The sequence below is a fragment of the Apodemus sylvaticus genome, chromosome 1 (genome assembly GCF_947179515.1).
Source record: "Apodemus sylvaticus chromosome 1, mApoSyl1.1, whole genome shotgun sequence".
Taxonomy (NCBI): Eukaryota; Metazoa; Chordata; class Mammalia; order Rodentia; family Muridae; genus Apodemus; species Apodemus sylvaticus.
Window position 1 is genome coordinate 178,026,327 of NC_067472.1, and position 13,768 is coordinate 178,040,094.

Sequence of the window (13,768 nt, forward strand, 5' to 3'; positions counted from 1 at the left end):
CCGTGGCTTACTCAGCCTACGTTTCTATGCCATCCAGGGCCAGCAGCCCAGGGCTGGTGCCACCACAGTAGGCCGGTCCCTCCCACATCAACCAGGAGAACGCCCCATCGACTTGATTACAGGCGCTCAAAATAGCATTCTCTCTTCTCAGGTGATTCTAGTCTTGCCAAGTTGACAAAAGACTAACCAGGGCACAGGAAGATCTTAAGTTTTGGTTCTGTCTTTGCCATGGCAAAGATTAACAGTGGCAAATCTCAGGACACAGGTCTTTCCAGCCATGATTTGCTCTTTGGAGGAGTGGAGTGAGGTGGACCTTCTATCTGATCTCTGAGTGGCGTTGATATTGGTTCTTTTTTTCCAGTGGGTGTGGTGACAGATGCTTTCAGTACCAGCAGTCATGAAGCTAGAGTTGGAGGATTAAGAGTTCTAGGCCAACCAGGCCTCAGAGTGAGGTTCTGTCCCCTGTCCCTGAAACCCAGGATATGGGCTTGATGTCCTGGTGCACACCTTTAATCCCAGCACTCGGGCAGGCAGATATACGGAGTTCCAGGATACCTAGGGCTACATGGACCCTGTATTAAAGTTAAACAAAGCAATAAACAAAAGCCAGGATGGTTCAGTAGATACATAGATGGGTGGTTGGGTGGATGAATGGATGGATGGATAGATGGGGCCCACCACCACCACTCACATTGTATCTGGGTTTGTTTTGTTTTCAGGAGATGGACGGGCCAGGGGAGAGTGACCCTGACTTGAGACCAGCAGACCACCCTCGCTTCTGCGAAGAGATTAAAAGGAACCTACCCTCCTACTCAGCCCACTTCACTAGAGTGTTCCAGAACAAGACATTCCATGTCTACAAGCTGTCCAGAAACAAATAACCACGTCCATTCTTAAAAGCACAGCACATCTACAGCTGGTGGAGGCCGTGTCTGTGAGTCAGGAGCGGGACTTGAATGCAGACGGCCAGCAGACAAGTCCCGCGCCATCATCGGAAATGCCTCCCGCTAACGTCAGCCTGTTCTGTCCTGTCTCTGTCTTTACTGTGAGTGTTCTTAGTCTCACAGGCATACCTGCCCAAGGCTGGCCAGGGACTTTGTCGCTGAGGGAATTATACGTGACCCACTGGGTGGCCTGGGACATGAGAGCCTGTCTGAGACCTGAATACTTGTGATTTCCAGTGACCCGGAGCCAGCTGTGAGCGAGCGGAGTTAACAGGCTGCACAGTTCAGTTACTGACATTTCTTCACCACCGAGACCGTTGGTGGCTTTTTAACAGTTTGTTGTCCTGTCTTGTTAGAATTTTATAACATTTCCAGTTTACCATGCTTTCACACATGTGAAGAAACAAATTACTTTTGGTCTTTGAACCTTAAATATTCCATTTGTGCCCTCAGATGTCACAGGTACAGTAGTGTGTGACACATTTAAAGTGTGTGTTTGTTTTCATTCTGGGCACAGCAGTCAGGGTGCTACCGGGCCGGCATGGTGACACACTCCTGTAATCCCAGCATTCGCAGGCAGGGGCAGGCAAATCTCTTCGAGAGTTCGAGGCCAGCCTGGTGTATATAGTGAGTTCTGGGCCAGCCATGGCTATGTAAAGAGATCCCGTCTCAAGAAAGCAAAGTGTGTCGGGGCTTATACTAGAAGTCTTTGAAGGGAATCACTCATGCTTTTTAATCTCTCTTGCAAGTAAAATAGTTTTGCTTTACTTCTTATTTCAATTTACTGGGTTTGCAAAACTTGGTAAACTTTTTGTGTTTTTAGCCTTTGTATTTTTTCATAGCCTAGAAACTTGCAAAGTGGGAGGTGTTTAGATGCCGCACCTTGACTCCGAGAGTTCTGTGTGGCTTTTCATACTCTTTGACTTCAGGCTCCAGCCTTCCTTCTCAGCCCTGGAGAGGTCGATCGCATCCCTCCCTAGGAGGCGACCAGGGGCCTCCACACCGCACTCGTTTGGAAGCAGCGGAGAGGGCTGGTGTACCTGCTCAGAGCTTTTGATAATTGCTTTTATAATTCATTTCTAATGGTGGGGGCATGTAAAGGCTGCTGATACAGGCGCATTGTCCACTTAATTAAATCAAGATAGCTAATGAAATTAACTTTCCCCACCGCCCTTGCCATTTGGAAGTGATTTAAATGTTTCTCCTCACACGCCAGTGTAATAAATCCCCTGGAGCAGCGGCCGGAGAGCACCTCGTGCTCTGAAGATCCTGGTTTGGCTGCTGCTTAAGTAGCGTTCAAACGTACTCCATTGTCTCAGCAGGCCGGGGTTCTTATGTAAAACTCACTTAAAGAAGACATCGACAGCTAGGTTATTAAATTAAGCCGTTGGAACTTTGGAATCCTGCCTTCTCTGGACTCCTTAATGGGGTTGGAGACCACTGCAGTTTGGACTAACCACACAAGGAAATGTGTTTGCCTATGCTAAAGGTTTAATGAGCCTGCAGTGCCCATCGCCACCAATGATGGAGCATTCTGGGCAGGAGCCTTACTCTTAAGGGAGAGCAAGCGCGGGTAAGGCACAAAGCGCGGGGACCCGGTGACAGGTACTCTGTGGTGAGTTTGCATTCATCGTAAACATTCCTGTGTGCATTCGTCTGATCACTTGGTGTTTGGCGTCTTGTGATCCAAGCGCCATGGACTTAAACTGGGATGCACATCCTTACCCAGGTACCATCCATGCTAGCCGGCGCTCCGTCTCCACAGCACCATTGCTGCCAAACCACAATGAGAAGTGCCAAAAACCAGTCTTCCCACAGGCGCTCTCCCCGGGACACTGTGATAATGTACAGGACAATGTTAGAACAAATGTTTTCTTTAAAAAATAAATTATATATTTAAAAAATTTTTAATATTTGATTAAAATAATTAGACTTTATCCATCTTGTAAAATACTGCCTCGGTATCCCCCCATAGCTCCGCTCACTGTCTGCAGCAACCTGGCCACGAAATCTTGAAACTCCTCACCTGGACCCTGCCTGATTTTAGATAAACCCTCGGTCTGCCCCCCGTGCAGAAGGTAGCTCCCCCGGGCTTTCTCACCCGCAACATTAACTTGTTCATCAACAGCTGCATCAAAATATAAGTGCTGTGCCCTCCGTCTGGAGATACTGTCCTTCTGCTAGCTTCTCAAAGCAATCGGTATCTGTTGTGCTTGATTGATCTCGGCAGGGTTTTGACACTGCTCAGCAAATTCTGATTTCCATAACAAAAAAATCTCCTCCTGATAAGCACACCCTTGCCAGTTGTTTCCAGTCCCCAGAGGGATGATTCCAGAACGGCCTGAGGAAATGGGGCTTTGGGCCTGTGTAAGGCAGTCTTTAATTCCTTTAACTGTTTAAACAGAAGGGGTTGATGAACTCTGACTCTGTTACCTTGAGGGTTGACCTGTTCTATAACTGGAGATGTAAAATGAAATCCCTGAACATCCCCCCCACCCTCTTCAGGGTCAGACTGGCTCCTCCCCACTGCTACAGCCCGCGGCTCTGCCTCCTCCTCTGCACACTCGGGGTTTTACTTGCCCTCAGCTAGGGAATCCACTCTGATGGTTCCGAGATCTCCCCCTCGAACTTGCAGAGCCTGCAGGTTTTGCACTTGCACAGACAGCAAGCAAAGTAAAAGCATTTTGCAGCTGTTGGATTTTCTCTGTAACTAACTTGTCCTTGAAAGCACTTCTGAGTTCTTTGAAGGCAACAAGTGGCAAAGAATTCTCCTCCCTATACATCTAGCAGCTTCCTCTTCCAGCTGCACGGTCATCTAGGGTCTCCTCCTAAAGGGGAAGCTCAGCCCCGCAGTGGTGGCGCACGCCTGTAATCCCAGCACTTGGGAGGCAGAGGCAGGCGGATTTCTAAATTTGAGGCCAGCCTGGTCGTCAACACAGTGAATTCCAGGACAGCCAGGGCTACACAGAGAAACCCTGTCTCAAAAAAAAAAAAAAAAAGGTGGGTGAGCTCAGACACTGCTTCAGCATGCAAGGGCAGGCACCTTAGCTTCCTTTTCTCCTTCCTCCTTTGTCAGAGCATCCCTGGACCGGTGCTGCTTCCTGGTAACCTATTTCTCCCTCTCGTGTCTAGGATCTAAATGATCTCTAATCAAGGTCCAGAGACTAAAGGTATCAATAGATATTTTACCTGGTCCATGCCCATCATAATAGATTTGAAGTCTTTCCCCAGTGTTTTCCCAGGTTGCTAAATTAAAATCTTAAATTGACCCCGGCGGTGGCACTTCCTCACTACCTGTCTCGATGGTCTGGGCTCCCAAATGGAAGAAGATACACAGCTTTCTATTTTGATATGCCTAAAACAGCTCAGTAGCTGGGCCGCTTCCAAACCTCCACACGGCTTATCCACCTCCCTCTGATCTTCCCAAGTTATTTCTTACTAAATCCTATTTTCCATCTTTGCTGCTGTCGGCAGCCCTCTTGGGGCCGCTCTCCCCGAGTCCTACAAGGCTACTGCGCTCTCGGTCCCGAACCTTCTCAGGCGTCACATCTTCTCTCCTCCACCTCGCCTGGCATTGGATCTCCTTCCTCTCTCCCTCAGTCACTCACCCGGGAAAGCCTAAAGTCCCGCCCCCGTCTGTCTTGTCATTGGCTGCCGGCAACTTTACTTACCAATCAGAACCAACTGAAGGCAGGACCCTCAGTGTCATACACGTGGATTCTAGAGCAAACACTTTCGGCACCCAGATTGATATAATACAAGGAGCCACAGCTAATTTTACTGTACCTTCCTCGGGAATCCAAGGGCAAGCCCACTCTACCAAATCTAAACGGTGATGTAATTGCTGTTGCCCTGCTGTAGCCCCACGAGTGTGAAGCATTTTCTTAAACATTTGTTGTACAAAAAGCATGCGGCCCTTTCCATTTCCCATTTTTGTTTCTCTTTTCTTGTGTCTTTCACTTTTCTCGAGTTCCCTTACATTTTCTGAGCTCCCTTAGCCACGGTTTCCTCCCGAGAGAGTCTCACCACACTTTCACCTTTTCCGAGCACTACTTGCTTTTTCTGGGGTGTCCACCACTTGATCCCCAAACTCTCAGAGCCTCCCTGTTCGAGCGCCACCTGCAGGTAGGAAGTGGAACAGTCCTCTTATAGGAAAGATGGAAAGAAGACTCAAATGTTAGAATTGGGAGGGCTGCAGGTCAATACCACGGCAGACTCAAGTTTACTTTTCTGGGCCTTTTTGTACTTTACAGTGTCGTGGGAAATAAAGTCACAAGCCAGCAGAAACAGTGGCTGACGTACACATAGGGTATTTGTTCCCATCAGGAAGCCTCCCTGTTCCTTTTAACAAAATGTTCAGCCCCTGGTCTTGAACCTCAAGTGTGTCCCCTCTTACCATTCCATGCACCAGCAGGCCAGGAAATCTGCCAGCAGGTCCTGACCTGCCTCGACTCTGCCTGATTGGCCGACTTTCACAGAAGCAGACAAAGTGTGGCTCCTGACACTCTTGGTAACCAAATCTTTAAGCAAATAACGTTTGATAATTTTAGCTCTGGCGAGCAGTCTAGCTTATGACCTTGTCTTTGAACACTCAGGAGGAAAGTGGATCCACCCTCGGCCACAGCCCCCACACTGTGCAAGCAGGAGCCAGTGCCTGCCTGTGGCCCTGCCTTTCTGTTGTGCGGGCCCTGGGGACTGCTGGTAATAGTGTTCAGCTGTGGCTCTGGGTAGAACAACACTGGGCTTTGTTTCCGAGTTCCCAGAAGAACCTCCAAGTTCAACAGACGTGCTCTTAACTAACCCTACTCCCTAACCCTGACTCCTCCTCAGAGCCTCAAGCCTCCAGCCCTCTTGGGAGTCACCTGCTGCCATCCGGCAGGCGGCCCCTGCCTTGGGTTTCCACCCCTGGTGCCATGCTGCAGTCAGTGGTAGCCCACCCCCCAACCCCCGTGTCTGGGTGCACCCTCTGAGTTTAGAGCCCCAACCGCAGAGGACAAGGGGTGTGGCTCGAGTGAAGTGTTTGCCTGGCGCTGCACAAACCTCGGCTTGATCCCCAGCACTGTGGCAGACAGACAGACAGACAGAGAAAAAGAGAGAATGTTGCAAAATGTAAATCAAATGCTTTGACAAGGCAGGTTGCTCATCAAAACTGCTTTTAAATTTAACTTGCCCGTGTCTGCAAAGATGGTTCAGTGCTTAAGTGTGTATATCGCTTGGGTAGCTTGGTTCTCAACACCCATATCTGTCAGCTCACAACTGCCTATCTCTGGCTCTAAGGGACCCAGCCTTCTTCAAATACAGACAAGTAATTTAAAATAAAAGGAAGTCCTTTATTTTTTAAATAAAAAATGTGCAATTATTCGATATGGGGTGGGTGAAGGAAATGAGTGAGCTTAAATTCCTTTATAGAAATGTCTTACATGCTTCCCACCTCTCTGACAGCTAAGTTGGAAGCCGGGCAGGTGGCTCCGAGGTAGGGAGCTGGTCTGTTACCAGGTAGGGGCGTTGCCTGTTTGTGGCATCTGTTGGGGATAAACACAAAGAGTGTTTATAATTTGTTGTACTGAATTGTATGGAGATTATATACTAAATAAAGTTCTTTTCAATAATCTGTGGTGACTTCTGTTGCTTCGAAGATCAAATTGGAGGAGGTGGAGATCTCTGCTAATAGGTCCTGTTCCATTATGCAGTCTCCCTCCCCCTCCCCCTTTTCCCCTTCCTCCCTCCCTCTGTCTATCTGGTCCCCCTTCTCTCACTGCCCTCTTCCCCCTCCTCTCCTCTCCTCTCCTCTCCTCTCCCCCCTCTCCCTATATCTTCCTATATAACCCAAGCTGTCCTCAAACTTAGGAATCTTCTGCTTCACCCTTCCAAAACCCAGGACTACGAGCTTGTACCACCATACCCAGCTGTATAAAAGCATTTGTAAGGATGTATCTTATATGTGTGGGTGTTTTGTATGAAGTGTTTGTATTCTACATGGTTGCCCATAGAAGCCAGAAATAGGCATGAAATCCCGTGGAATTGAGTATCCATGTCTGAAAGAGCAGCCATGCTCTTAACCACCACACACACACACACACACACACACTGGTGGCCAAGGTGATGGCTCAGTGTGTAAACAATACTACTAGACAAGCATGAAGACCCAGGTTTGATCCCTAGAGGTTTTAACCCATCTTAAAAAAGCCAGATGCAGGGACTGGGAGACCACTGAGTGGTTAAGAGCCACTGACTGCTCTTAACAGAGGGCCTGAATTTAATTTCCAGCACTCATAAGGCCACTCACAGCCACTCCAGCTTCCTCTTCTGGACTCGAAGGGCACCTGGACTGCAGCGTATGTGTGCACACAAATACAAAAGTAAAAATCTAGAAAGGCCATAAGCATTAGTGTGCATCTATAATCCAGAGCTCCTCCAGCAGATGGGGGGGGGGGGGCTGCTGGGACGCTTGCTGCCCAGTCCCAGCACTCATTGACATGTACACGCAGGGGGTGGGCAGGGAGGGGGGAGGGAGGGGGAGGGAAGGAAACATCTTCCCAACAAAACCATATTAGGCACAGAATGGGATAATCAAAGCAGTTGAGTTAGCCGGGCAGTGGTGGCGCATACCTGTAATCCCAGCCCTCTGGGACACAGAGGCAGGCAGATTTCTGAGTTCAAGGCCAGCCTGGTCTACAGAGTGAGTTCCAGGACAGCCAGGGCTATACAGAGAAACCCTGTCTCGAAAAAACCAAATCCAAAACACCAAAAAAAAAAAAAAAAGTTGTGTTTGTCTCAAGGTTTATACTTATATTGCCAGGAAAGATATTTGTGGAGATGGAGAGACGGCTCAGTGGTTACAAGCACTGGCTTCTCTTACAGAGGACCTGGGTTCGTCGAGTCTCTCTCTCTCTCTCTCTCTCTCTCTCTCTCTCTCTCTCTCTCTCTTTATTTGGGGGGGGGGGGCAGGTTCAAGACAGGGTTTCTCTGTGTAGCCCTGGCTGTCCTGGAACTCAGTCTGTAGACCAGGCTGGCCTCGAACTCAGAAATACGCCTGCCTCTGCCTCCCAAGTGCTGGGATTAAAGGCATGCGCCACCACCGTCTGGCAGTTCGAGTCTCAATACCCACATGGATTATTCAGAACTGTCCGTGACTCCAGTTTCAGGGCATCCAACACCCTCTGTGTCCTCCGAATGCATCAGGCGCAGCCGTGAAGCCCGGAAATATAAAAATAAATCCGTCTTAAAAATAAAATCAAGATACATTTGTGTCTGTGTGTGAAAGTAGGAGAAGAGAAAGCCCATTGGGAACAGGCCACTGACAGACAAGACTGACGCTTTCAGACCGCCCTCGCTGGTGCTGTGTGATTGACATGCGCAGATGTGTGCCACGCCCAGAGTGCATGTTCACAGAGGAGACAAGGCTGACTGAGTGTGGCTGTGTGGGAGAGGGAACGGGGTGCCAGAAAGTGATTTCAGGCCCCGCACAGTCATTACAACAGCAGTGTGCTAATTAAGACTCATAAATTGAATGAAACTATTAGCATTTTCTCTCAGAAGAAAAGGTGGATTTTTTTTCCCCAGGAAATGACACCTGTGAACAATTATCTCTCTTATTATTGCTACCAAGATTATTTACATAAGCTGTGCTCATTTAGAGCTCAATGATGGGCCGTGTTTCCAGCACCTGATCTCACACTCGGCCTCCCTCCATGGCTGGAGTACTACTGTGGGAACTGGGAAGAGTGGTCAGTACAGCCATTTTGGGGAAGCCCTGTGTATGTGTATGGCTATCTTTGTGAGCAGTGTGGGGGCTGGGGGCGTGGCTCAGTGGTAGAGCCCTTGTCTAGACTCCCCCAGGGAGGGGCTGGGGGCGTGGCTCAGTGGTAGAGCCCCTGCCTAGAATCCCCCAGTGAGGGGCTGGGGGCGTGGCTCAATGGTAGAGCCCCTGCCTAGAATCCCCCAGGGAGGGGCTGGGGGCGTGGCTCAGTGGTAGAGCCCCTGCCTAGAATTCCCCCAGTGAGGGGCTGGGGGCGTGGCTCAATGGTAGAACATTTGCCCTGGTTGTTTGTGCCCAGAGTTCCATCCCTAGAACTATAAAAATTAAAATCAGTTACCATGACCCGTAAGGAGGTGTCCCAGCTTGGGGGCTCATACTCGGTCACACAAACCCTAGCCCAGGTTGGCTTACCCCATCCTTACAGGTTTTGAGCACATTTAAATGATCAGACCTTCAGATAATACTTAATCTGATGCTCCAGTTGACTAAATTAATTCATTGTCCTCTCTTTTTTTTCTTTCTTTCTTTTTTCCAGAGCATTTTGTTTTGCCCTTGTTTTTTGACACAGATTGGCCTGGAACTCATGACCCTTCCTCCTTTCCCTCCTGGGCCCTAGACCCCAGGTGTGTACCACCATGCTCAGTTCAGCTGATATGTTTGTGCCCGGTAGGTTTAGGGTTCTCATCAGTGGATAGTACAAATAAATTCCGGGTTCTTGCTGAGTTTAACCTCATAGCGGCAGGTCAGACGCTGTGTAAGATTAGTACCAGAAAAGCCAGATGGTTAAAAGAGTGAAGCACTGTGGGACCGTCTGACCCAGTGTCTGCGGTGGCGCTTCAGGTAACGTTTGAGGTGACAATTGAAGCCCACCAAGTGACAAGGTAAGGAAAGACTTCTTTCAGGAAGATGGGCCGGACATCATCAACCCCCAGGACAAGAAAGAGTTTGGCACCAGGGACTCGCAGAAGAAGAAGGCAGGAAAGAGACGGGGTAGCAAGGACACAGATGCCACACTGAGGCGCGACGGTTCCCAGTGTTAACAAAAGTGCAGAGGAAGGGCAGATCTCTCCAGCCAGCTAGTGATGTTGACCTAACCCACTCTTCAAAACATAGATCCTTGGATGCTGCATTAGGAGTTTTCTTAAGCTGCTGTGTTAAAATGTGAGACTAAGAGACCACAAGATTCAAAGACATTGGTTGTGGTGGCCCACACCTTGAATCCCACCAGAGGCAGAGGCAGGTGGATCTGAGTGCCGGGCTAGCCTGATCTATATAGTGAACTCTAGGCCAGCCAGGAGTACGTGGGGAGACTATGCCTCAAAGAACAAAACAAAATGAAGCCAAAAAACAAAAACCCTGCATGCTTACCAACTACAAACGACAAGAGCTGGAGACAGAGTCCACCCTGGTGTGCACACCTGTAATCCCAGCACTGAGGAGGCTGAGGTGGGAAGACTACAGTCCAAGCCAACCTGTGCAAAATGGTCTGGAAAAAAGAAAGAAAGAATTTTGTTCCAAAATTCCAGTGGGCCCATTCCACTTGCTTAGCATACACAAAGCTTGGTTTCCAGGCCCAGTAATAAAAAGATAGAAAAGACAAAAACAAACAACAACAACAACAAAAACCTGTGTCTCATAGAACCCCAGTCAGTCTCCAGTAGCATTGGGAATTGTGGAGTCAATCTTGAGCTGGTGTGGGCACGCCACACAGACAAAGTCACCTGTACCCGAGGTGCACACTTCTTTTGCAGAGGACCAGAGTTAAGTTCCCAGCACCAATACTGGGAGCACATCAACAGCCTTGTCTCTCCAGCTCCAGGAATCTGGCACCCTCTTCTGGCCTCAGCTGGCACCTGCACACACATGGCAGACACACATAAACATAAATCTTTTTTTATTTTCTTCATGTAGCAGCGGAAGACTGTAGTTCCCACCGACCCACCTGTGAGTCTCAGCCATGGTTCATTTTGGATTCCACAAAGCATTGATGCTGTATTTTTAGTAGTCGACTTCTTTCCCTTGATCTGATACAAGCGAACATCTAACCATTCTCTTTGTGAAGACACCACAGGAGCAAAGCCCAGGTCCTCGTGAGTATGGATTTCTTCTTTATTTTTTTAAGATTTATTTATTATATGTAAGTACACTGTAGCTGTCTTTGGACACTCCAGAAGAGGGAGTCAGATCTCGTTACGGATGGTTGTGAACCATCATGTCGTTGCTGGGATTTAAACTCAGGACCTTCAGAAGAGCAGTCGATGCTCTTAACAGCTGAGCTATCTCTCCAGGCCCCCCATCTTCTTTAGTTTTTAAACTTATTTTATTTTCACTTGTGCATCTGTGTACACCTATATAATATCTGCAAATACATATACTAGGAATGATGATGGTGGTGGTGGTGGTGGTGGTGATGATGATGATGATGATGATGATAGAAGCCATGGATTTGAGAGGGTGTGGGGAATTGGACAGGGAGAGAAGGGGAAAATGTGATGTGAACATAGCACTCATGAAGTTCTCAAAAATTGTTTTTAAATTAAAAATGAGAAATGGTGATAGTTTGAAATAGCTGTGGAAAATAAGGAAGATTGCTCAAATGTGGGTACAAAAGTGTTGCACTAGTATTCCTCATGGACTGACAAAGATTGAGGGAGGGGGCCGATGGGTTCCTTCCCAAGAAAGGAGCAGAATGAGCACAGGGACAGTGTTGCCTGACAAACTAACTCGTCTTTCCCACTGCCTGTCAAAGGCTGAGTTGTGTGTTCTGAAGGGCTGCATGCATATGAAAATTCCACTAAAAATATACGGCCGCTCAAGCCGACAGGCTCTAAATATGCAACGGTGGCAGGAGTAATGACAGAATGTATTTATTTTTAAAATTATAAGACGTGAGAAGGCCCAGGAATGCGCGTCCCATAGGCTGAGAAAATGCAGGCGGTAGAGATGGCCTGTAAGATTGCCAAATGTCAAATTCAGCAACGATGTCAAGACGGCCAATGTTAAAACTTGTTTAAAGAAGGAAAGGAAACCGTTTCCCCCATCCATCCCCAGGGCAGAGTAGCTGTGACAGTTGGTTTTTGTCAAATTGATGCAAACCTAGATATAAAAGAAGAGGGAACCTCAATTGAGAAAACTCCTCCATCAGACTGACCTGGAAGCAGAGGTGTAAGGGTGTTTTCATGACCGATGACTGGTCAGGGGGTGAGAAGGTCCAGCCCAGGATGGGTGTTTCAAAATTTTAAGGTCTGTTTTTAAGTGTGTGTGTGTGTATCTATGTGTATCTGTGTGTATATCTCTGTGTATGTATCTGTATGTGTGTTGTGTGTGTGTCTCTGTGTGTATCTGCGTGTGTCTGTGTGTATCTCTGTGTGTGTATCTTTCTATGTGCGTGTTGTGTGTGTTTTGTGTGAGAGAGAGTGCAGGTTCCTGTGGAGGCCAGAAGAGGGCGCCAGATCTCCTGGAGCTGGAATTACATGTGATTACAAGCCACCAGATTTGCGTGTTGGAAACCTTTTTTGGGTCCTCTACAAGAAAAGTAGCCACTCTTAACCACTAAACTCTTCAGCCCCTATCGGCCACTTGTATGTGTTCTTTAAAAACACTTCTATTTCTTTTGTGAAGTGAAGTAACTCTTGAGAGCCTCACACACGTGCACACACACACACACACACACACACATCAGGGGTCACAGCAGGAGTTTGTGGGTTTACTATTTTATAATGTTAATATTTTGTCTTTGGTCCATGTAATCAGGGCATTCGTTTGGGGGAACCCATGTATCGTTGACAGTGCATCCATTATTCCCAGTCTTGCTTTCACAATCGCTGTGTAAATCTGTGGGCCTGCGAAATGAAGCAAGCCTTACTGGGAAATATTCTAAAGCCTACTGCTTATAGCAAATAACAAGCCATAATTTAAGGAAGTCAATGAAAATTTGGTTTTAAAACAGGAAGAGTCTGTGGCATCATAAGCAAAACTTTGTCTTCCCACCATAAGTCACAGCTCAGACTCCAGGCATGGGCAGCCTACAACAGTCGTGTCCACCCTGTCCCAGCTCAGCCAATCACGTCCTGGGGTGAGGCGTGTGTCTGCCCCCAGCTCAGCCAATCACGTCCTGGGCGTCAAGGTTCCTGGCCATATCCCCATGTGGTTGTCAGTTGTAGAAACTAAGCTTTTTTCGAGTGCAGCCAAGGTATCTCGTTACCAGGGGATGCTTTTCTCAGTTTGTGTCTTCTGGAAGAGAAAACTTCAGCCAAGAGACAGGAAACCTTTCGTGGCTGGGGATTCGGCAAAGGAAAGGTCAGGTAACTCTCCGAGCCTTGATCCCGCCTGACCCAGGGCAGGGGTTGCAGTAGCAGATGGTGAGTGCTGTTTTGTAATGGGAGGGTTGCAAACATTTATAGAGGTAGGAGACACATATGCGTGGGCTATGGTGCCGTCTTCCCTTCCCTGCCATGCTGGACTGCATCTCCTCTTTAGGGAGTTTCTTCTGTGATGCTTTTATCTTGCTTTTGAGACTATGCAGCCCAAGCTAATCTTAAACCCTTTATTTCATTTACTTCATCTTATGCGTATGGGTGTCTCGCCTACCTGTGTGCCCGTGCACCAGGTGTGTGTCTGATGTCGTGGAGGCCAGAAGGTGTCAGGTTCTCTGAACATGGAGTTACAGATGGTAAATAGGGTTGTCAGTACATGGGTGCTGGGAATTGAACCCAGGTCCTCTGGACAGGCAGCCGGTGCTCTTAGCCAATGAGCCATCTCTTCAGGCCCACCAAAAATCCCCCTTTTATGGGGATTTATTTATTTTATGTACACTGTTGCTGTCTTCAGACACACCAGAAGAGAGCATCGGATCCCATTACAGATGGTTGTGAGCCACCATGTGGTTGCTGGGACTTGAACTCAGGACCTCTGGAAGAGCAGTCAGTGCTCTTAACCACTGAGCCATCTCTCCAGCCCCCACCCCAAACTCCCTTTTACTATATTCTATCAGTGTGTTCCTCTAGAGAACCCTGACTAATACAGTGAATCATTGCATATTCTCTCTTGTTTGCTCCCTGAGATG

The 13,768-nt window shown here is 48.1% G+C and overlaps 1 protein-coding gene across 2 annotated transcripts in view; it reads left to right on the forward strand.

The window, feature by feature from the left end:
* The window catches only part of Dpy19l3 (dpy-19 like C-mannosyltransferase 3), a 69,283-nt gene extending 65,329 nt beyond the window's left edge, over positions 1–3,954 (forward strand). For both annotated transcript variants that reach the window (XM_052165377.1, XM_052165386.1), the window contains exon 19: positions 720–3,954. In XM_052165377.1, the coding sequence (XP_052021337.1) occupies positions 720–881 (162 nt within the window). In that variant the 3' untranslated portion in view covers positions 882–3,954. The remainder of the gene's footprint in view (positions 1–719) is intronic.
* The last annotated feature ends 9,814 nt before the right edge of the window (positions 3,955–13,768 follow it).